General features: G+C 43.6%; 1 protein-coding gene across 1 annotated transcript in view; it reads right to left on the minus strand.

Moving 5' to 3' along the window:
- Window positions 1-25,531, minus strand: part of nr5a2 (nuclear receptor subfamily 5, group A, member 2) — a 183,704-nt gene that overhangs the window by 42,419 nt on the left and 115,754 nt on the right. Inside the window, exon 6 of the mRNA XM_080196604.1 lies at window positions 24,217-24,364. Within this exon, the coding sequence (XP_080052730.1) occupies window positions 24,217-24,364 (148 nt within the window). The remainder of the gene's footprint in view (window positions 1-24,216; window positions 24,365-25,531) is intronic.

Consider the following 25,531-nt stretch of genomic DNA (forward strand, 5'->3'; position numbering starts at 1 on the left):
AGTATGATATTCTCTAAAATGAAACCATGACTTCCTCATGAACAGAGAAATACACTAAACACCCCTTTTTATAACATTTGCTGTACGTGATTAACAATGCCCATCTTGTCTAGACGTTCACTGTATTTTGCTGGCAGCTGAAGAATTTCTGCTGTGTTAAAAAATTAATGTTACAAAGTTTGACCACAAACAATCCAATTACAAAGATTCGCAGAACATTTCAAGCATATGGCAACATTTCCAAGCCCACTGGTGAATTTCTAGATTTCCCTCAATTTTGATCCGTCATTGCAGATAAAATGAACAGCTCCAAGACTTCAATTTTTCTTTTTTTACCCAATGGAGGAAAAACAGGAAAAACCAGACAAGTGGAAAGTAAAAGAGTAAATGCTACAAAAACCCAATAGCATTGAGAAAACATCTGAATCCAGAGCAGGTTTATTGCATCTCCGATCAACCTTATATCTATTTACAGCACTGTGCAATTTTTATTTCTAATGTTTCTAAACCGAACAGTAACATTAGACCAACATGACTGGGGATTTTAATAAAATCAGTAAATGCAGGGAAAATGAAAAGGAACAAACTGGGTTCTCTGATGGGATGAAAGCCAGGATAGGTTAAACAACAAGTGTTGGTGCTGCTCAGCCAGAGGGGGAGGTAATTGGGAAGTAAAGGAACAAAAGATGCAGTTTGGAGGAGGTGGGAATGGCAGAATGATGAACAGCCATCACCCGAAAGCCAAAATATGGGAAAAGCAAGAGGGGAGTCAATATCCAAAATGGGAGGAGAGGTTATGATATGAAGTTGTTGAACTTAGTGTTAAGCCCAGAAGGATGTAAAGTGTTTAATCAAAAAGATACGTCCTGGAATTCTACTGCCTCTCCCGCCATGGAATTGGTGTGGGCAAGGGACGGACAACGGAAATGTCCATTGACCTCGGATGGGAATTTCTGGTCTCACTCGAGCGAGGCCATAAAATCCTGCCCATGGTGCTGTTCTTCAAACTTAATTTCAGCTTCACTGGAACATAGCAGTTGGCCGAGGACGGAGAGGTCAGATTGAGAGCAAGGCAGACAATTAAAGCACTGAATGATCCGAAGGTTCTGGTCGCTGTCATTTTAATTCTCCAGATTGCTCACATACCATGTAATCGCTCCTGTTCTCCAACCTATCACTGACGTTCCCTTTTGTTCTCTTCCCAATCTTCCCTCCTTTCACTTGTTCTTTTTAAAATTTATTTGTGTCACAAGTAGGCTTACTGCAATGAAGTTACTGTGAAAGCCCCCTAGTCCCCAATGCCTGTTGGGTACATTGAGGGAGAATTTAGCAACGTGCCTGTTTGGGTACACTGAGGGGACACTTAGCAAGGCCAATGTACCCAACCAGCACGTCTTTCAGACCGTGGGAGGAAACCACAGCACCCGGAGGAAACTCATGCAGAAAAGGGGAGAATGTGCAGACTCCGCACAGACAGTGACCCAAGCCAGGAATCAAACCCAGGTGCCTGGCGCTGTGAGGCAGCAGTGCTAACCGCTGCACTACCTCTAATACCCATTTCATTTTTAACTCTTCCCAGTATTGCTGAAAGATCAGAGGCTTGAAAAATTGGAAAGGATTTTCTGTCCCTCTGCAGTATGCTTTGTGGCAGCAGAAGTAGCCTGTCATTGGCTAGTGGCAGGAACCTCTAATTTTAGCACCGTCAACAGGTTTTTCTGTTGTTTCCCCCGAGAACCTGCTGTCGGGGTTGGTGGGGGGGCATGGTCACAAATGGCCAAAAATGTTTGGCTAAATATATCCACACACACAGCCCTGTCCTTTGCAGACAAAAAAAAAGTATGTGCCCTTTTGCATTTTTTCCAGTTAAAGGAAAACTTGAGGGATGCCTTTCCCCATGATGATGCCAATCAGAATCAACCTGCCTGATTTGAATTCAAATAAAAACTTGGCAGTTCACTGTACCCTGGTGCATTCTGCATGGCAACATCTCAAAGAATTATAGTCCACTTGCCAACAAATCAGCAATCTCCTCTCACACAGTATAAATTGTTATTCCTTTCATTATTGATGTTCTGGTAAATCTGTCCTGTTAATTGCAAGATGAAGAGCTTTGAACATGTCCCTTTTTCAGCAATAAACGTGAAACTATAAAGCCTACCCAGTAAACATTTGCTGCTTTTTTGTAGTGTAATGAAGGGAATGTGATGAAATTGGGTGATCTTATGTTACTATCGCAACTGGAGTGTTTGCTGGTTAAATCAAAGGAGTTAATCAGTGATAAAGCTGGATTGCCAGTATACTCTCACAACACAGGATTTAGATTACTTCATTCAATCATCTCCATTAGTATTTCTATTTCTTGTCTTGATCACCTATTTATCTGTTCGAAGGCATTTGTCACAGAAGTAAATGCTTCAGTGTACTATGTGAATAAAAACAATGTCTTAGGGAAAAAGGTCTTTGTGCACAATAGATTGCAACATAAAATACCCTCTTATCCAGGCCACTCTCCTTCTGCTGGCTGAACTTGATTACAAGTTAAAAACTGCTGATTACCATAGCAGTGTCTTTCTTAGTGTCCCTAAACTTGTTTCATCAGTTTTCCTTTTGATTCTTCTTTAAATTTCTCAGATCCTTTGGCTTGTCACACCTCAAAGAGCCCAATGCTCTCAGTTCCCAGCACGCGCCCCTCTTTCTGTCTTATGTCCATATTGATTGTTCTTAAACTCTGAACTTGGAAATGACTTATATCCAGGAGCTGCCAAACTGCTTTGCTCACTGAAAAAAAACACTCCTATTATCTTGCAGTTAATTAAGACGTACTAGCAGTTTTATGCACCATAATGTGCTTCTGCCAACTCTCAGAGGTGTAAATATCGAACCGTCACTGCTACTGAATGTTAATCAATCTTTACGGAATTTAAAATTATTTCATATATTTAAGAAATGGTAATTTGCAAACAGTGTTCTCATGTCCCTGGAGTACATAACCACAAACTCCCTCGTATGCACATTATAAAGAAATGAACATCAATTTTGACAGCTGATAGTATTTGTGGTTAATTAGGTTATTATTTCTGGGGATTCAAACAGAAAATAATGCACAGATGATTCTGAATCATTCTTTGGGAATATGTCTACTCTCAAATTAACCCTTTTGGTCCTTCTGCTGCCAATCTGGACAAATTCAAATCATTAATGGGATGGAATGGAGCTGTTAGAAACTTCACTGTTTGGTTATCTTAACAGAAAATACATATTTAGTATTAATACTGGGCAACGTGATTTCAACCACCAGGGCTATGAATTAACAAAGGTACTTCTGATCTTAAACATACAGAAGCTTTCCGCTACGTTAGAAAGATCCCTGCTTGAATGGCAATGATAATGTCGCTTATGTCATGACCTCAACTTCCAAAATGCTTTGTTCAAGTGTGAAATAATGTGACCTGATAAGTGACTGCTCATTACTTGAAACGATATCACTGATATTTCTAAAACAAACAATATAATTATTTAAACCTGGGAAAACTGCAACAGAAAAGTATGGTGATTTTAAGTATTTAACTATTTTTGGTTTTTAGATCTATCAAACATATGGTAGGCCTGGGCCCACTTATATTACAATAGCCTCAGCCAAGGCTAGTTATAGTCTACAAATACTAGGTTGTTTCTCCATTTTCCAACTTTCACACTCTACTCCTTACCCACTAACATTTATTATACTAACATACAAATTAACTGCATAGCCATTCAAAAAAAGTGGAGTTTTTGGATGTATTCAGTTTCTGTATGTACAAATAAGGATAAATCGACGTAGGATAAATTTCATTTCTGATTGTGATTCTCTCTGTGTGAGGTGCAGCGAAATTATAAATCTGTTGTTTAGAAATGCATTTACAACCTAACAGTGCACTCAGCAGCAGAGGAAACCTACATCATGTTACCATTTAGTTTGATCGTTGACAGTTGGCACTGCCTCTCCTTAAAGGCTCACATCACAGCATATTGCAATTCCCTGCTTTCCAGCATGGCATTAAATAAAGTTGAGACAAGCGTAGCCCCAGTGTTCTGCAAATATTGTCAGCCCCTGTGCATTCCGCATCTAAGACAACTCAGAGTTCTAATTTGAGGGAGCCAGCTGCCTTCACACATTCTGTGCCAATAGTCAATTATTGTTTTAATGAGTTGATTGTATTTTTATTTGTTGTGGGATAATCTTCCAACTTGACAAAAGTATTGAATTTGCAGTGCACCATGACCCATGTCTACATAGTAGAAATGATGTATGTGTATATATGTACGCACTGCCTCAGAAACTATGCAATAACGTGATGGAGAGGCTAGGCTACTCCGATTTACTATTACCATATCCTGACCTCTTGGTCAGTAGGAGACAGCAAAGCCTGTCAGTCTCAGCAAATATCATCAGCTCTCCCTGTCCTTGTCCCCCCACCCCCTCACTCCTCGTGATCCTCAAATACCATCAACCTCTGGATCTTGTCTTCTTTATGACAATCCACAGACGGCAGTGTCAATTTGCTAAGGTTTCTGTTATCAGGCAGGAAAAGCAAAATATATATCCTCTCCTGTGCCATATAACAGGTAGACACAGTAGGTTAAATATGTATTGGCAGGTCAGGTCATGGTGGTGTTTGAACTCTTTTGGTCTTTCTTTGCACTGGTTCACAGCAGCTGAATGGAATCCATTGTTTGACATGCATGCTGATTAAATGTTTACCATTTCAGCAAACCCTGATGTCCTAGGTTGAGTGAGATGCGGAGAATCAATAGTGCTCAGCAATTATTTGCCCATTGATAAACCCTTCATTTTTAAATGAACTCCATTTATCTAAGGCTTGACAGTGATTGTAATGTGGTGCCAGTCACTTGGTGCTTGTTTCAGGATTGTGCTCAGTGTAAAGACAAGTTGCTGAATGAAGAGAACATGGGTCAAGTAATGTCTAACCTCCTTTTTATTGGCACTTCATTTCACAGGCACCCGGTCAAATGTAGCGAGTGACAAATTGCTGCTTATCTGCTCTGCCAGCATCTGTTAACACAGGCCCTAACTGTTTTACCCATTAAAGCTGCATTGTACTGGATTAGAACTCTATTAACTCACACTTACTTTAGCTTCCCTGGCCAGGAATTAAAAACAAGTCACAGACTCCATCTGATCTGGAATTTTACAGCTGATTTAATGGGCATCATATATTGTCAGTGTTTGTCTTGTCCATGGTTTAGTAAATCAATCCAGTACGGCAAATTTGCTTTTTAAGCATCTGTGAGCCACAAGGCATATTTTGATTCACAATTTTTTCCCTGCTGTTCTATTCCATCACACCTTAATTGACCCCTGCCAAATAAACAATAATAGCTATTAACAACCATCTCACCAATTTTCTTGGACTAAACACTTGGATTTTGCAAACTATCTTTTTCTTTTTCCTGTGTTGGGCTATCCAGTATCACAGTCAGCCCTGGCTGCTATTTGTGTCATGAGAAGGACACCAAACTTATCCCGTTTTTCTCAGGAATAATAGTCTTCTTTTCTCCACTAACACCGCACTGGCTTGCCCTCCCTGCCCCTGGGGCAGGCTTTCCCTGCAGGTTTCTAATCCCTGCCATCAGGATCAAGTGGAGGTCAGAAATCTCACATTCTGCAGGGAACAGTCACTCGTCTTCAATTTAAAATAAGAATAGTCTTTTCACCCAGCCCGCAATAATGCAGGTGTGGGGGAGGGCGGTGGGGGGAGTGCTGATACTCGAATCCAGGACGAGAGGACCTCCAAGCCGGACTACAACATGGCCTCCTGATGCAGCCCCCAACACTGTCCTTGGCCACTTAGAGACCTGGGAGAGGAGTTGAGGGGGTGGGGAGTGAGGGCTCCAACAACAATCGTTATGAGGCCTTTTAAGTGGCTCAAATCGACACAGGAGAATATGGTGGATGGAGGCAGGAAACCAGCAATCCGACCAGCTGCACAGAATTCCACACTTGATCTCTCCGTAACACACTCCCAGCGAGGGCTTAAACTCCAGCCTTAGGTGTAAATGTTGAGTATTGACTCTCTGCATGTGATCACTCATACTGTCCATCTTCTCTTGAGTTTTAACCCTGCCATTATGCTAGTGGAAGAATGTACTGGCACACCTGTGCCAATGCTGACTACTCGTCCCTCCGACTGTCACCCCAGTATCGAATACAAGGACTGGGAGACATCAGTCCAATTCCTAGATCTCAGCATTTGAAAAGGTTGCAGGTGAAAAAACAAGCTCTGATACAGCACAGTCGATTTAACACTTCTGACAATCATGGCTGTCTTGGTAATTGCCTTTGAACAAAATTGCTGAATATCAGATCATTCAAACATAAATTTGTTCCAGTTTGTCCTACAGTCTATAATGCTTATTAGGTCGTAGAATCATAGAATCCTACAGTGCAGGAGGTCATTCAGCCCATCGAGTCTGCACTCACCACAATCCCCCCCCCCAGGCCCTATCCCATAATCCCATGCATTTACCCTAGCTAGTTTGCTTGACATTAAGGGGCAATTTAGCATGGCCAATCCACCAAACCTGCACATCTTTGGACTAAGAGGGGAAACCAGAGCATCCGAAGGAAACCCATGCAAACACAGGCAGAACATGCAAACTCCACACAGACAGTGACCGAAGCTGGGAATCGAACCCAATCCCTGGAGCTGTGAAGGAACAGTGCTAACCACTGCGCCACCATGCTGCCCCAAGGTCAAAGGTCTGCTCTGGCATTGTCATCACAGGAACAATGGCTCTCCACACAATGGGCTGGATTCTCCGATCCTGCTGCAGTGAACAGGGATTTGGCTGAGTGCCAAATTTTTTGTTCTTGCTCACAGCAGGATGGGGCACGAACAGCCAATGTCTTCTTAGTAATGATTAACCGCTTTGCTGATCCAGTGAGGAGATTGTTTAGCTAGATAAGGAGCCCTGCCCTACATTCTAACTGGGCTCACCTATATTAAAAACTAACAAACCTTCTCACTGTGTCCTCATTACTGAATGTTGTGCTGATGAGACTAGAGCATTATGAATTAAGTGCTCATGTTTTTGACGTGGTTGACTTCAGTTGGTCCTCCCAAATTAGCCTCCCCAGTTACTCACTGAGTTCAGCGTGGAATGTGTGAAGCTCTCTTTAGAGGCAAGGGCTTTGTTTGGTCAAGCAGGGAATCTCGGTCTAAAATCTTTGTTTTACACACAGCTTGATGGATCAGCGGCATTACTGAACACTTTCATTCAGTGATCTGTCAGTGCTCTTTCAGCAAGTGGGCTGAAGGACAGCTGAACTAATGGGCAGTTTAGGACACCTACACCGCATGAGAGTTGCGTTCACTGTATTGGTACTAAGTATACATGCAACCCCCAACATCTGGAGAAGCTGGAGGCTGGTGAGGAAACTGCCTTACAAACTCCAATAACAACATCCAGGAGACAGACAAGGATACAGGACAAGTATCCAATGATTTTCCTTGACGGAGGCCTCACGAAAAGCATTGAGGTGTGTCTTTCATCACCTTCAGTGAAAGGTCATGTTTCAGCAAGGCAAACCTTCTAATTGTCGAGTAAAACTGGACCAGTTTTGACCCTACTATTATTGACACTACAAAAAAAAAAGCCAAGTGAAACCCAGCTGCAAAGATGGATGTTTATTCACTCACAGACGTACCAGGATGCAAGGTGAGCACTTGTCCAATTGTGTGCATTCCTTAAATTTTCAGTACTTCCTCACAGTGCAGGGTAAGGGAGCAGAGTACATGATGCTGGAAGATCCCACAACTTAATGCTTTTGAAGAGAGAATTCTGGAAATCCTGACATTTGCCTGGAGGAAGTGGGGCAAGATGAAATCAGAGGCTTCCCTCAAGCTAGTTCCATCCTTTGTGATATGGCTACAGGACAAAAATACTTGGGGTGGAACTTTCCCCTATCTTTTCCAAAGTGTCGGTTTTGGTGAGAAACCCAGAGAGAATCCTGTTGAAAATCTCTATGAATATTAAGCCTCTTTGACAATTGTTTTTCCCACCTGTGCTCACCTCTGATTTGCTCGCTCTATGAAAATTTGATCTCTGCAATCCCAACACTTGTTCCAGATCAGGGGATGGTTGTCCGGAAGCCAACACCAAGATTCTCGGAGGAAGCTCTAACCAAACTTCTGAATGGTGTAGAGCAGAGGTGTGAAGTCCTCTAGCTGCGATCCAGCAGACATCCAGCAACCAAGGCCACCGTGCCCACTTGGGAGGCAATGGCCACCATAATGAGTGCTAGCTCGCTGCAAAAGGAGGATGAGACAACAGTGCCACAACAGCCAGGGTACATCAGTCTCCTTATATCTTGTCACTGCATTCCTTAACACACCCATTCTCCGATCTCCCATCTCCTCCTGGCCCAATGAGTCTCCTTGCAGCAGGGCCAAGTTACAGAGCAGGCCACAATGATGCGAGGCATCTTGCAGGGGCTGTACCAAAAGGTTCCCCCTAATGCTTCAGGCACTGGAAACGCATCTTGAGCAGTCTGATTGCCTGTTCGACCAGAGCACACGTTGATGCATTAGCCTCATTATGGCCAATCCCAGCGGGTGTTTGTGGCCTCTGCACTGGTGTTAGCAGCCACCTCCTGAGGGGGTATCCCTTGTCCCTGAGGAGCTATCCCTCCAGCTGTTGCTGTCCCTCAAAGATAGCTGGGATCTGAGAACACCCAAGGCGTAATTACCTTGGACTGCACAGGAAATGGACACATACCTGCCTTATACGCATTGTGTGGTCACAGATGATCTGGACATTGAAGGATTGTAGGAAGATATCCCTTGTGGTTCACAGATGGTGTCACAGGATGCCATGGGGATCACAGCCACATGGGTGCAGTCGATGACACTGTGCACCTGGGGCATACCTACTAAGTGGGTGAAACCCATGGCCCTGGCATGCCTGGTCCAAGTTGATGTAAATGGGCCCTGGCAAATGACACATTTGTTCCTCCCTTATGTGCTTGTGTGCGGCAGCCTGGGAAATACTCCATGGGTCATCCATGCAGCTCTGAAACAAGCTGCTTGCATAGAAGTTCAGAGCAGCCATACCTTTAAGGATAACAGGTAATGGGTGACCTCCCAGTCTACGTGGGGCCAGCTCTTGTATAACCTGGCAGAGATAGTCCACCATCTCTTGGGACAGATGCAATCTTCTCTGGTACCGCAGCTCAGCAGCTGGAGATTTGATGTTCAACATCGGTAGACCTTTTTTCTGGTAGTGTTACCAATCAGGCTCCAGCACCTGTAGTTCTGCGGGCCCACCCTACCCTCCCCCTCCTCGCCCAGGCACTGGTCCTGGCTGCATGCAGTGGTTTGTCACTGCTTTGCAATCACAATCAATAGGATAGCAACTCTGTAGGTTCCATCATTCTCTAGAATCATAAACTAAAAGGAAGAGAACATCAAAGCGAGTGATGATTATTCCTGACAGTGCCCTGACCCTCAGTCCTCAAAGCTGGGCCATTCACCCATGTGCTTCCCCCTAATGAGTGCACCTCCACTAAGCCTCAATCCCTCCCTTGTCACACCATGGCCACTCTCCCGCTGTCGCCCCTCTCAACTCCACCTGGATGAAGCACTTCAACCCTTGAGTCTCAGCACTGCCTGACCCCCACCAACTGCCATGTCCACCCCCCTGCTCCCCCGAAGTGAGGCGTTTGGGCAGTCGAATGCACGCAATGGTTCAGCTCTGTAACCTCATGGGGGGACCTATATGAAGCTGCCCCCCCACCCCGGCAGATAATCAGGTCAGACGAACCCCTCAATCACCCGCTGCCTGGACTTGTTGATGGCAAGGTTAGCAAGATTGAGAAGGCAGTATCTTCGTGAATAATCTCAGCCAGTTCAGGAATTGAATCCACACCGTTGGCATCATTCTGCTTCACTCACCAGCTGTTCTGTAACGAGGGTGTGGGAAGGGCTGCCTGTATGCCAGCTGCCAAACCGCTTTAAACCTTGACATGAAGGGAAGCTAAGGTCTGTGACTGACCCCTCCCAATCGAGATAGGAACACTATCCCCCCAGGCCTTGAGTTGAACTTATCTGGGCCCTTTGGTGCCATTTTGGGCAACAGAGAGGACACAAAAAAGCAAGGTTGAGCTGAGCACTCACTTCCGATATTCCCTCTCGTGTGATATCATGCCAGTGCCCGTTGAATATTCCATGAGGGGGTGGAAGTCCCAGAGTGAGCGCTGGCTAATGAGATGGTAATATATTAAAATGAAGTTGGTGGCTTTCGGTGGCATGATTCACATTACTCTGTCGGCGAGAAGGGTTGAAATTGGAAATCATGATCTTGCTGGCAAAATTCACGTTTCCCGCTTCGAGCCAAATTTTGCGTCCGTGTCAGATCTCATGCACCATGGGCTCAAAACAGTTTAGTAGTGACAACTGGTTTAATCCAGTTTGACTCATACATACATATGCAAATGGCCACAAGAAGGCACTATCTTTTCTTTGTGCTTTAATGGAAACAATGAGTATTTTCTGGCCAAATAGTCTCAACATTCATAGCCTAGGAACACAAGTGAACAACAAGGGGGCAAGGATCAGTGTCTTCAGGAGAGAAGGGAATACTTTGAAAAGTCACAGCCCTTCCCCTATCCTCATCCAGCTCCCTTTTTCCTGTACTTGTTCATAAATATTAATCTTTGGCTCTTTCTAGTCCCTGATGAAACATTAACTATTGCTCCTCAGATGCTACAAGGCCTGCTGAGTGTTTTCAGCACTTTCTGTTGATATTTCAGATTTCCAACAGCATTGCGTTTTTGATTGGGAAAAATAATATGTGCGTAATAAAAGACAAAAATGATCATTCCCCTTTGCAACTGAAAATCTGCATTATACAGACCTATTACATTATACAAGGAAACACAACCCACAGCCACTTCAGTCAGCTGAATCACTAAAGCAATTTCACAAAAGAGAATTCTTTGCCATTAGAACTATCGAGCAAGCAGTATAATTCAGATTTTTAAAGGAAGATTTGTATCCACCTTTTATACCTAGTGAACAACATTCTCCTTGTTTTCTCTGCTGCTTTGGAAGCTGCAATGAGGAGGATAGAGTTGCAGAGTTAAGGAAGATGTTGCAGAGATTTCCACTTACTCTATGCCCCAATATATGATGCCACTTCTAGATGCTAGAGAGACCCAAACATGCAATAATAATGAATGACAGCACACATCGCAATCCCATTCATCATCAGCTTCACAACTCTGGATGGCAGAAACACCACACAGAACAGGCCCCCACCCCCCCCCGTCAGTCTGGGGAGCATAACAGTATCAAATATCTTCACTGATCAAAGCAGTCGACTGTGTTGGTGAAGGGGCCATCAAAGAAGATATCCAAACTAGTAGATTGACAAAAATGTCTGAGGGGCAACAACATTGTAGAATTCTTCAAAGTTGCTCCTCCCATTAAATTGTTCCAGGTATCTGACAATGTGCAGTAACCACCACTGTCTGATTCCATGACATTCCCTGCACCAGCCCCCCCTCCATTGTGCTGCCCAATTAAATATGGCAGCCCAACCTAATCACAGCAATCTTAGTAGCCACTTGAGAGGCCATTGAGATAGCCATGAGATGCCACCAAGGAGGCCCCACATCCCTGAAACCCACTGGGTGGCTGGATTTTCCTGGTGGTCTCCTCATGTGACAGTGGGCCCTCTTGAAGTGGCAATATGTCAACATGGAGGGAAGGGGGTAAGGTACTGGCCTTTAAATGACCACTTTAGTAGCTCAATTGGCATCCCAGCAGGGATTCAAGCAATATGGCATGGTGGTGGAAAGATACTGGGCTCTTTTCTAGACACCACATCGTGCCATATTGTTAACCACTTCTTCAACTCAATTCAATACCAAGGGAGTAGTAAAGCCTTGGTACACATGCTGCAAACCTTCTGGCTACACAAACTACAATTCCTGAAAGTGAACGCAGTTGTAACCTCAACTGTAATTTAGTTCACTGCATGTCCAACCTCTGAAGATTTGAATAGTGTGGACATCCCCTATGCAAGTGGAGAGTGTGGTGAAGAAAGCCTATGGTATGTTAGCCTTTATAGGAAGGGGTATAGAACATAAAAGCTGGAGTCTAATGTTGCAGTCGTACAGAACGTTGGTTAGGCCGCATTTGGAGTACTGCGTACAGTTCTGGTCGCCTTACTACCGGAAGGACGTGGAGACTCTGGAGAGAGTGCAGAGGAGGTTTACCAGGATGGTATGGAAGGACTGGGGTATGAGGAAAGATTGAAGAAATTGGGGCTCTTTTCCCTTGAAAGACGCCAACTGAGGGGGGATCTAATAGAGGTATATAAGATTATGAAGGGTATAGATAGAGTAAACAGAGGTAAGCTATTTCCTATGATAGAGACACATTGGACAAGGGGCCACGGACTTAAGGTGAGGGGGGAGAGGTACAACACAGATATTAGAGGGAGGTTTTTCACACAGAGGGTAGTGGGGGTATGGAATGCTCTGCCAAGTAAAGTGGTGGAGGCAAACACGCTAGAGTCATTTAAGAGCAACTTAGACATGCACATGAGTGGGTTGGAGATGGGTGGATATAGGAGATTGTTTTAAATAAGGGTCATTAGCATTGGGGTGTCCCTGGTAAGGTAAATGGATATGGTACAATAATGTTTTTTTTCCTTTCCTTTCCATTCACAGGTTTTAAGTCGATCCGCCTTGTGTCCAACGAGGGGCACACACGCGATGGGTCGTACTGGAGCTGCTCTTGGTTGTTCGAGATTGGCCTAGTGCTTCATGTCGTTAGTGTGTGCCTAAACTGGACCAGATACTGGGCAAGTCGACAGCTCAGTGACTATCACTGATTGCTGTGCAGACACATGGATTTGGGCCGGTGTCTGTGGGAGTTTGCGCATTCTCCCTGCGCTTGCATGGGTTTTCTCCGGGTGCTCCGGTTTCCTCCCACACCCCAAAGATGTGCTGTTAGGCTGATTGGCAGGAATAAATTGTCCCTTAATCAGTTTCCCTCAATCTGGATGGCCATAAAACATTAGACAAGGGTCGTGGGTGGAGAGGGGGACTGGTGGTGTTGAGATGGTGGCGTGGGCTCGTTGGGCCAAAGGGCCTGTTTTTGTTCTTGTTCATTGTAATTAGCAACACAAGTTAAGGAGCTACTGTAGTCTCCTCAGAGAGGCTCACTGGCTGGAAATTATATACAATGGCAGACGCACCAATTACTAGCCCCATAATACTGAACTGCCAACAGAATAATCCTTTAATACAAACCAGTTCTTAGGTGTTTGTTCCTGTGTTAGCTTATGCAGCAATGTTTTCTATTAAAACAGTGACCTCTTCAAAAGGTACCTCACAGGCTGTAACACTCTCAGGATGAAGTCATGAAAGGTGCTACAGAAATGCAAGTCTTCCTTTTCGTCCATTCTAACCACAACTGGATTGAGCTGACGAATGCTGAAAATTAGTTGTTAAGCATGCTCTTCAATTATATCCGTCCTTCGAATTATTTCCATTTACCTCAGAGACCATATGTGAAATCGCTCAGTTATTCAAAGAAGTTACCTCACTCTTGCTAAAGGCACTACATGTCACTAATGTGTCATCAAAGCTCACAGGGTATTGACTAGGGTTAAATATCAGAATGAGAAATTGCTGGTTATTAAAGGCTAATTTGTGTAAAAGTGCAGGGGAGAAAAAGCAGTGTGTGGTGACCCACTGTCCTACACTTACGTAACTAGCTGCAGCTTAATAATTGATATCCAGCAGAGCGGCATCAATTGAATGGACGCTATTTGAACAGGGCATTGAGGTAAAAGGAAAAAAAATAGTTATAGTTAATAATAACATGTTTTTTGAAAAATAAGCTGTACATTTTGAGGAAGTGCTGAGCACAAAATTGGTGACAGCTAGAGGTAGGCACAGAGTTGTGGGCTGAATCATGCCAGACACAATATTGATACAGATCATATCAATCAGCAACTGTATCTCCTAACATCACAAAACTGCAGCAGAAAGGACCCTTCTGCCCCTCCTCTGGTATTATTCAAATGACTTTCAACTATTTACAAGTTAGTTACAGTTGATTTTTCTTGGCCAATTCTTCAATCCTACAACTGTTTGATGCTTTGTGTAATTGTTTTTGAGTTGTCAAAGTCTACAAGGAGTGGTACTCTGGGACATTTTGTTGAACTGAAGGCTTCTGTACAGCCAGTTTCTTCCCCATTGGGTACATTTGCAACTGTTCCCCTTGGACTTGAATGACTTGGAAAATGAACAGAGATCATACAGAGCAGGACCAGCTGCTGGAGGGAGGAAGTTGAGATGGGCTCTCAGCAGGAGGCCATATTTGCTCAGCATGTTCATGCAGCAATTCTCCAATCTCAACAAGAGACAAAGTGTTGTGGTGTCACAGGACTAGTAATGCTCTGGGACCCAGTTGAATCACACCATGGCAAATGGTGAAACCTGAATTGAATAAAAATTTGGAATTAAAAGTCTAATGATGATCATGAAACTATTGTCAACTGTTGTAAAAATCCATCTGATTCACTACTGTCCTTCAGGGAAGGAAACTCTGCCACCCTTACCTGGTCTGGCCAACGTTTGACTCCAGATCCATAGCAATGTGGGTGACTCTCAAATGTACTCTGAAATGGACAGCAGTTAGAAATGGGCAATAAATATTGGCCCAGCCAGTGACACACATCCCGTAAAATGAATAAATCTGCTAGCCATATAAACAATGTCAGTGAGGGAGGTCACTCATGCTCTCATTAATCATTTCATTCCCCCTCATAGTATCTACAGTGCAGGAGGTGGCCATTTGGCCCATCAAGCCTGCATTAACAACCATCCCACCCAGGTCTATCCCCCCTGCAAGCTCACATATTTACCCTCCTAGTCCCCTTGATATTAAAGGGCAATTTATCATGGCCAATCAATCTAACCCGCACATCTTTGGAGTGTGGGAGGAAACCAGACCACCCAGAGGAAACCCATGCAGACACGGGGAGAATGAGCAAATTTCACAGACAGTGACTTGAGGCTGGAATCAAACCCGGGCCTCTGGCGCTGTGGGGCAGCAATGCCAACCACTGTGCATTAGAAAGAAGCAGGCAGAGCAGGCATGCAGCTACGCTAGGATGACAGCAGGATTCCCCCAAGTTGCAGGATGCCATTGACTACACTGCATGTCTATTCGGCTTTATACTGGAACTGAATGTGTATCCCATTCCATCAACATTCAGTTCATATATGACCACTGGACAGAATCACGCATACCAATGCCCTGGTATCCTGGAAGCAGTTGATTTGTGGCAAGCTGTATTTGAGCCGTCATGACCATTGGTAGATATTGGGTGACAAGTGCTACCTGCCAGCCACAAGACTGATGATTCCCATACACATCCCAAAGTTATGTCTGCAAAATGCAGAATGTCTACAGTGCGAACTATGCTGCCATTCAAATGTGATGCAGCCACTGGGCTGCTGAAACAACATCTCCCTGGGAGAAGCTTGGCAACAGAACCCGAGTGCAGGTCCATGGTGTTCTGTTGCATGTCGCGCTCCCTCACCTTGCCAAAGAGATAAGCCTTTGTACCTGTGACGAGCTGACAAACATGAGGGGGAAGAGAAAGAGAAGAGGCAACATAGACAGCTCAAATTGGCTATCCACAAGGAACTCTGAGTGTGATACCAGCCATTGCAATTCAGTTTCTGACTCACCATCAGTCTGACACATGAACTTTCTACTGGCCATCACAATGCAAAAGCCATCACAAAATAAACATTCTAAACCAAATTTATAAATTAAATTTTGCCATATAATGTAGAAAAGTACATTTATCACCCCTGTAAATCATCTTATTGTCTTTATTTGTCCTGATGCTCCATTACAGCCATCTCAGTGGCTGGGCCTTCTAGGAGAGAAGGGGGCTGAGATTCAGTGTGGGAAGCTACGGATGTCCTTACGGGTCAACCATGGACAGCTCTGAATGTAGAAGGTCCAACTTGGCATGGACAGGAGCAGTCTAGGCTGTTTGGCTGACATGGCACTGGCAGAGTGTCAGAAATGGGAGGTCATATACTGTCATCCTGTCAAAAAGGCAGCAATTTACACATCACAGAGCCACAGCAACTTCTTTGGGTGGGCAGCGGGGAAGGAGCTGGGGTTGACAATGTTATTAACTTGTTAGAGGACAGACTGCTGTGACACCCTCAAACCTCTTATTCACAGGGTATTCACAGCAAACTTCTTAGCTTGCACTCTAAGATTCCATTGTAACGCTCAAATCTTGAGTATTTGCTGCTTGTGCTTTGTGGAAGTTGCAACATCAACAATCAGATGCTGCTTCATGATTGGGTCTACAAGTGTGAATGAAGGTGGCTGCTACCTCTTTGCTGGAAAGGATGGCACCAAGCTCTATGCTTATGCAAAGTTGCTGCTGGACTCCTCAATGACTGCTAGGCTTTCCAATGCTTGAATCATATTGTTATACATAGTCATCAATCTTCTTCTGCATGCTTCCCCAAAGTCCTTGTATGAGCTCCCTGCAATGGAACGTTTGTGTAATCTTATCGTCTGCCAGGCGGCACCTTAGCTATATTTCCCCTCCTGTCTTGCCTGCTGCCCACTCATGGCCACTGTCTCAGTATGAGAGGATGGGCCATTTAATGTATCCTTGAAGATAGGCGCAGTGGTAGTATCAGAACTGGTGTCTGAGAGCGTGAAGTGAAATGACTATTTCCATCATCACTCCCTCTCCTTGGTATTGCCCCACTGTTGGCTAGGTTGTCCCTTTTGGATATCTGAAAGGAGAAAGGTTAAAGGATAAGATGAGGCTGAATTTTGTGTGTCTCCTACAGGCATGTTTCCTGCAAGGGGGGGCAGGGGTATGTGGAGAAGGGGTGGTGGCTGTAAAATGGGGTGGGCACCTATCCACCACCATCTCGCCCACCATTGAGCTCACTCTTATAATTCAAAAAGTGAAGGGAGGTTGCTGATTTTGGTGCCTGTGCGCCATATTTAAATGAGCAATTAAGGTTCAATTAGGCTTGAGTAATAAGTCTTCAGAGGCAGAAGTCCCTTCACCAAAATCCCTTTATTTACAAACAGTAACAGCAGTACAGAGTGCAACTGGTTAACAGTCTATCTCCAGGGGGTGTCAGAGGAACGGACACTTCTGGTACAAGGCAAAGGCTCCCTGATTGGCACATCAATTGGACCCTTAATCAGGGAGTTCATACTCCAATTAGGCCAATCTCAATGGCCTGATTGAAGTCATTACAGCTTATTATCAAGGCAATTGACTGATAACACTCTTCCCTTGCCATAATAAACTGCTGCTGAGTGGGAGCAGGAAGTCCACTTTTTAACCTCAAATGATAAAAGGGATAGAAGGAAGAGGGGAATTCAGGAACCCTTTGCCAGTTTCAGGGTGGCCCACTCTGTAGGTTGAATTCCCTCCACTTCCTTAGCAGCCGCTCCCTGTTTTAAATCCACCCATGCCCCTCTCCCTAACCCACACAAACTCTCCTGGCGCAAGACCCAGTCTTACCTGCACCCAGGGTCCAAGGTCTTGGGGTCCCTCCTTCACCAGCAGTCCCAGTTTCAGCTATTGATGTCTTCCTAGCTCTGCCAAGACTAATGGACCTGCCAGCCATCTGACTGGCTGGCTGCTCCAGAAGATGGGGCTTCCATCCTAGAGAAGGGCTGAACTCCCACTTAGGCCTCATTATTCCAGCCCCCAATGCTCTTGGCTGTGGGGTGGGTAGTGAGTTTAGCTGTGCCTGGGGTTCATGATTGTTGTGATATGTAATTTGAAGATGTATTCACTGATCTTGACCATTTGTGCAAGGTCTTTGAACTTCTTGGGTGCCACCTCCATGTCCATGATGCAAACCTCCTGGCATTGACTTCCATGGCTATCTGCACCCACTGCCATCTCAGTATGCATCCAGAGGACCGCTTTCTCACTGTAGTTATAGGAAATCGCTCTTCTTTTTCACCTTGTCCACCAAAGTCATCAATGCAGCACCCAATATGCCTAGAGCTCTCATCCACTAATGCTCTGTGATTCTCCAATATTTCCTTGGTCAGAATCACCTCTTGCATGATTATCAGCAGCAGAATACACCTCACTGTTAAAAAGTGCAGGCTAGTTTTAAGTAGTGCTAGCCACTCATGATAATGGTCTCCAGATGGCTGGATCCCTAAGTGGGAAATCTGCACTCATCTAATTCTGGCTGAGGATTCAGCATCCCCAAATTTGTTGGAATGTGTGGATTAGGTTAATTGGCCATGCCAAGTTGCCCCTTAGTATCAGGGGGATTAGCAGGGTAAATATGTGGAGGTATGGAGATAGGGCCTGGGTGGGATTGTTGTCGGTGCATGCTCGATGGGCCAAATGGCCTTCTTCTGTACTGTAGGGATTCAATGAAGGAGGCTTGTATGGAGCATAAACACTGGCAATATGCCAAGTGATTTATTTATTAATTAGTGTCACAAATAGGCTTACATTAACAGTGCAATGAAGTTACTGCAAAAATCCCCTAGATGCCACACTCCAGTGCCTGTTTGGGTACACTGAGGGAGGATTTAACATGGCCAATGCACCTAACCAGCACAACATTCAGACAGAGAGGAAACCAGAGCATCCGGAGGTGAATTCACAGGGAGAATGTGCAGATTCCACACTGACCCAAGCCGGGAATCAAACCTGGGTCCCTGCCATTGTGAGCCAGCAGTGTTAATCACCGTGCTTGTTTCTGTCTGTAAGATTATATGTAATTCTATGTGGCTTCACACCTTAGATCCTTTTCACAGTGCTTCCTGCTAAATGGATGCCATATACTTACAGCAGTTTCTCAGACAGCCAAAACTTTACAACTGATTTAAAATGGAAAGTGGAAAGTAAATGGGCAAGGAGCCATGGGTAATGATATAGTTATGTTTTCTGAGCACAAGTGTGGTTAAAGTTATTTAACTTGCTTATTGTGGGACAGTCAATCCTTCATTCTAATTCTGTGTTTGAATACAGGCAATTACCAGAACCAGGCCAAATAATCAAACAGCACCAGTTAATGCACTAGCAATTCTCCACCCCGCACATTTACATTGCAGATGATAAACTGAAGTCAGTGCCTTTACTATAAGCAGTCTTGTTAAGAGGTAAATCTGTACCATCAATAATATAGCAGGGAATGTTGTGCTTCTGACATAAATATTTATCATTCAGAGCAAGAGCAAATGACCTTTAAAACTTAAGGCATTCATCCTGCACATGCATAGCCTGTCAGGTGTGTGCACCAGCCTGTGACCAATCATTGACCAGTCCATGAAAAAGTCACTTTACCTGAATTACATGAAATACTGCACTTTAGTCATCCTGCTGCCCATCTAATGAAACCTCACTGTCACAGCTCTCTCCAAATTGATGCCGGTGGTTAATCCAACTTTTCACCATGGCAGATGATATTCAGAACCTTCTTCAATGACCTACCTCGGCCAGCTTTATAATTTCATGCTTAAACTCATCATGTCAATGTCTCATCAGCTTCCTCTGACCTGGGTGCATTTATTTTAAGCAAATGTTGAGGGGGATTTATCTTGGAAATTAAAACCTCAGCTCTCTACATATCTGCTAAGCCTCAAAATACAAGCCAGACATTTCCTTTCACTTATTTCCATAGAAATGAGGCTTGCTTGATGTGTCAAAGTTGACAATAACCAACATGAAAGAGGATCAAACATTTTGAATATGATGCACAGAGGCCTGTTCTTTGATGTCATTTACACTATTCATCTTTTTTCAATCCAGGTGTAATATTAACAGGAAGAAAAGTACTGCATCGCTCCCCAGGTTTAGTTTGCAACATCTAACAGGAAGCCAGGATATATTACCCTGTCATATAAAAGGCGTCAAACTCAAACTATGCCAAAGGGCTTGAAAACATTTACTCGTGTATGGTTGCCAGCTGTAGAGTCTTCCATGACTATTACAGGATTCAAACATTCAACTTGCTTGGATACTGTAATATCCCAATTTTTACCTTTTTAAACCAGTTTCCAGTGGAAGAGTCTATGTAATGTGATTGCGGTATGATGAGGGTACCAAACCCAACTCTACCAACTGGAAGGTAATAGTGCATAGGAATACCAGAACCTCCACATTTTCCTCCAAGCCACTAACCATCCCAAATTGGAACTATATCGCTGGTCCTTACCTGTCACTGGATCAAACTCACTGCCAAACAGCACTGTGAGAATAACTTCACTGCATGGATGCAGAGGTTGAAGAAGGCAGCTGACCAACACCTTCTTAAGGGACAAATGGGGATGGGTGGATGACAAATTGCCCATAAATAAAAGCAAATTCACTGACGCACAACACTTATTTCTGCACTGCTTATATGTCCAAGCTACGTTTAAACGGCTGCTGCTATACTGTGATGGCAGTAATGATTATACCAATGTCACTAGGGAAACAGGTTCTGAACCGACTAAAATCACAAGGCCTGAGACTGCAAGAATGCTTTCTCACACCACATGGCTCTCTCACTGAATGGAGAATAACTTCAATGCGTGGCATATGCAAGTCCAAGCACAGAGTTCCCTTGTTAATGGATATAAGCTCATGTTTGTTGACTGCTGAAGGCTCGCCATGGATATAGGTGCTGTGAATATGATAGCGTGATTACCACTGCTGTGCTTTTGCTTGTTATAATAATGCAGATGCACACAGCTCTTTTGCCTGATCCACGATAATACATGAAACAGGTGTTGATGGAATGCTGAAACCACATTTCACATTGCTCATATGTCAGATGTACATCAGTATTCCACCTAAATATTTGATTAAGTAAAGATTCTCTAAATAGAGAGGATCAATAGCAAGCCATTTCTCTTATCTGCTTCACATCCAGTGTGAATGATGAATGGGCATTGAAAGGGCTTTCTGGACTAGGACTTCAATCCTTTCCCTTTATTTGGATGTTTATTATACAATTTGCCATGATTAATTTTTTTGCTTCATGAAAGTAAAGGGTTTCAGTGCTATGTAATGGAGTCTCCCCCTTAATATCAGCATCAAATGCTTTCAGGTCATACAGCTGGTTATCTTACATTCCCGTTTCCTCCACCAGCCAATCTGTGAGTGAGATTTTCAATTTTATGACAATTTACACTTTGTCTCCCCCCCACCATGCCCTTGCTCACAGCGAACCAGGTTGAGACCACTCACTGGTGGCCTGTACCGATGGCTGACTGAGCAAACTTTAATCTCATTGTTCTGGCCCGGAGCTGAACACAAGCCCCAGACCTGAAGGGACACTGTACCAAAGTGGTGCGTCAGTCTGTCTCCCAAGTAAACATTCGTCCTGATGGATAGTTTGTCTGAAGGAAATACAGAACTAAATCTACACAAATGTCTCCGTTAATGGCTCAGAATCTGTGATGAACTGAGCAACTGATTGATGTGGGCAATTCACCATAACTGATAATTCTACTTCTCTCGCCTCAGGGAATGTTGAAAATTTAGCTTGGTGCTACAAATTATCAAAGTATCTCCTTTAGCCATGTTAATCGTATGTACAATGGCATTACAGCAGTAATTTGAATGTAGCCCTTCCCTCCTTGGTTCTTCCAATATTCATGCTTCATACTCAATCTTCTTGCCACACAAGATGTTTCTCAACTACGATTGAAATGCTGAATGCACAAGTGTTGGATGACAGTACCCATACAAGTACCTCTGTTCCTTGTCTCACTGAACCAGCCAAGCAGCCCACAGAATTAAACAACCAGTTTTCTGCATTGCTGCCCTGTGAGGATCACTCACATTAGAAAGAAAGATGCTCAACCAGACAATAAAAGGTACTTGTCTCCATGCAGCCATTCCTCCATTGGCACTAGTCCTTTTTTTTTTATTAATTTCGTGGGACATGAGTGTCACTGGCTGACCAGCATTTATTGCCCATCCCTAATTGCCCATGGTGAGTCAACCACATTGATGTGGGCCTGGAGTCACATGCAGGCCAGATCAGGCAAGGATGAAGATTTCCTTCCCGAAAGGACATTAATGAACCAGATGGGTTTTTTTTTCCAAACAATCTACAATAGTTTCATTGTCATCAGTAGATTCTTATTTCCAGATTTTTATTGAATTCAAATTCTACCGGCTGCCATGGCGGGATTTGAACCTGGGTCCCCAGAATGTTAGCTGAGTTTCTGGATTAATAGCCTAGTGATAATATCAGTAGTCCATTGCCTCCACCTAAAAGGCACAATGTAAATAGAAGATTCCAGGATACCAACAACCAAAATGCCATCAATTCTGGTTCAACCTCGACTGTCCATCTTACAACATGATTATACAACAGAGATGGAGGTTAGCAGATAATCAAGATCATACTAGAATGAGGGAAACACTCTTCAGTCATTCACAGTGATCCTGAGGTACTGGTTATCTTCCGTTTTGTTCCAAATTGTTTACTGAGTTAACCATGAAGCTGAGAGGAAAGATAGACGCAAGATTGTAAGAACAGCACAAGGGAATCAGGGGTTGGAGAGAGGTCGTAACAAATGGCAAAGATTGCTGGAGGGAAATGATGAAACAGTCCCTGAATCAGTAAAAGGAATGCATAGGTCAGCTATTCAGAAAGAATAGAGGAGCCCTTTAGATATGTCTTTCCTACATCTGTGCTTTTTCCAAACCTTTCACTGATTCGAGAGCCAAATAATACCCTCGTTCCTTCTGGCACACCAAAAATACAAAGTGATCAAATTCAGGCTCCTCTTCGACTGGGAGACCAGATGGTGCCAAGGTGGAATGTACGCTGCACCTTTCGCCCAGTAGAGACCTAAAAGCGCATTAAGGTCCAGTGGACATCAGAGAATGCCAATGGATGCATAGGTTGGGTATGCATTTGCTTTGCAGCAACCAATTTAAAGAACCCAGATAATGATGGCCAGAGAAATGGCAGGGAGCAGTGGCAATATCTCAGTGTGCAGTTGATCAAGTACAAGGTCTCAAAACCGCTCCTTTTGTTGGGGAGAGGAAGTTGAACCTTCTGTGATACCTAGCAACATCCAAAGATAGCAGAGGAAGCAACATTTTTAAATCTATAAATGATAAAGATTTATATATCGATAATATTATGGACATTCGTAAACACATGTCCTGACTTGTTATTTTCTGGGTGATAAATGTGATGGTAGCACTGACGATAAATCATTTGTTAAACTTGCCTTGGTGTTGTTACAATGATTTGCCCATTGAGAATATCATTATGGATCAGCTGGAAGTAACATGCTTGCCATCAATGAAAGTCACAGCAACCATCAAAAAACAGGAATGTAAACAGAATAAAACAATTACAATGTGTGACCAGTGTTTGTGTTAGATGGAAAATGTTCACTTTTACATTCAGCTGGGAAGTGAGTGACAGTGGATAATTTGTACATTTTTACACATTGGCTGCTGATACAGAACGGATGTATGTGTGCATGTGCACACATCCTTTACATAAGAAGTATTTTGACAATGATTTCTCTCATTGGGGGTTTGAGTAATATTTATTGGCTGACTTTGGCTTACACTTATCATTTATAAGATCATCTTATCAACTCCTTGGGTGGGATTTTATGTCGTTGCTCTTCCTGAAACCATAAAACCTCATCTGAGGTCAATAGACCTTCCCATTGTCTGTCCCTCGCCTGTTCCAATTCCCGTGACAGGTGGGGTGGTAAAGTTCCGATGCTCATGTTTGCAATCCGTTAGGTGCTTGCTATTCTCTCTCTATATAAGAAATGTTACGGAATCAGTGGGAAAAAAGTAGCCCACACATTCATATTTTCATAAATGCATGTACATTGGTTCTACTTTAGCTCAATTCAGTCCTCATTTCTGTTGAAAAATAATGCAAGCTATAAATTCATGTTCCTCAATCATTTCAACGATTATCCCATGTTTTCTTCATACGAGTTCCTACCACCTAGCAATTTCTATAGATAGGTGTCTTTTCCCTAAATCAATGATTGACAGAGTAACTGCCTCCAAACTTGTCCATAAATTTTTAACTTGAGAGCCAACAAGTCTACTTGTTTTAGTTCAGGGACTCCAGCTGAGTGCAATAACTCGATGATAAAAGGGAGAGAGGACGCTTACCTAGGCTGAAGAGCACAAGGAATTTGAGGCACACAAACTCTCGCTGGTCAAGCTGTAATGAGCGAAGTTTCAGTACAAGCTCCTGAGCATGACTCATGAGATTATTGAGAGTGCTCCCTGCCTGTGAGGCGATTACAGAGAAATCCACCTGGAAAAGACAAAAAAAAACAAGCTTATCTTTAAAGTTTGTAATGCACCGTGCCAATTTTATTCCGAGGAATCATCCTTATGTTCACTGCTTCAACTTCAGACCACATTGCAAATGAAATGCGGTTTAATCTCTGAACGAGGAGATAAGTGCTTACTTGTGAGTTTTGTGGTTTAACAATGGAGCACAGATTAATAGAGGATACAGCCTAAAGCCATCCTTTGTGGTGTGGTTTCCCACAACCCTTATTTAATCCTAGCTATCAGACATCGAGTACGCGGTACTTGTTAAAGGAGAACCTCATTAGGAAATGGTGTTCTCTTAAGAGGAATTCCAAATGACCTTTCTCGTGTTCATTTTTTAATATAGACCTTTGATCTTAATTGCGAAGTATTTTAGTGTTCGTGAAGATGACGCCTCAAAGTGCACGGTGAGATGCGATCACCTGGGATCAGTCTACTGGGTTCTGTAACTCCCGGAGCTGTGCTGTAGGTCCTTATAGACTTGTCCGCCTGCCAGCAGCTTTCAGGTGCACTTAATATTTGCAGCGGTAGCAGATTTGTCTGTGAGGCAAGTCCATATCTGCCACTCACTCCGAGCCGACTATATTAAATTTTTATATTTATTGACAATTCATTACCATAATTGACTGCAGTATGTTCAGTGGTGAATGGAACATTGCTGCCTCTTAAGCAAGCCAGCCAGTCCCTGGAGCAGGATTTGCAATTAAAAACAAGGTAGACTGGAATTTTTTATTGGGTAAATATGATGAGTAGAACCTTTAGTTTTAACTGCAAGCCTGGAGGATTTTCGATGCTGGCCACCTCTTTCCCTTACAATGGATCAGTATAAATAATGATGTCAGTAAAACTATCACCCAAAGGCGTCAATCAAATTACACCAATTTAATTGTGTCGACGAGTATGTTAATGACGCTACCGACATGTTTCAGCACCGAGTGAGCTAAGTGCTCGACTCAGTGGCTCCCCTGTGGTATTGCTCATTCTTTACCCTGGGTTGTACCTATTTGCAATGTGGGTGCATATCAAGTCTAGACCAATGTTTAATCTGCCAGAGGGAAAACTAGTTTGCCGATAACAATGCTGTGTGCTGTCTCAGGTGAGACACGGTGGCACAGTGGTTAGCACTGCTCCCTTCACAGCGCCA

Source organism: Carcharhinus amblyrhynchos, chromosome 9, assembly GCF_965287045.1.
Source record: "Carcharhinus amblyrhynchos chromosome 9, sCarAmb.v2.hapA, whole genome shotgun sequence".
Taxonomy (NCBI): Eukaryota; Metazoa; Chordata; class Chondrichthyes; order Carcharhiniformes; family Carcharhinidae; genus Carcharhinus; species Carcharhinus amblyrhynchos.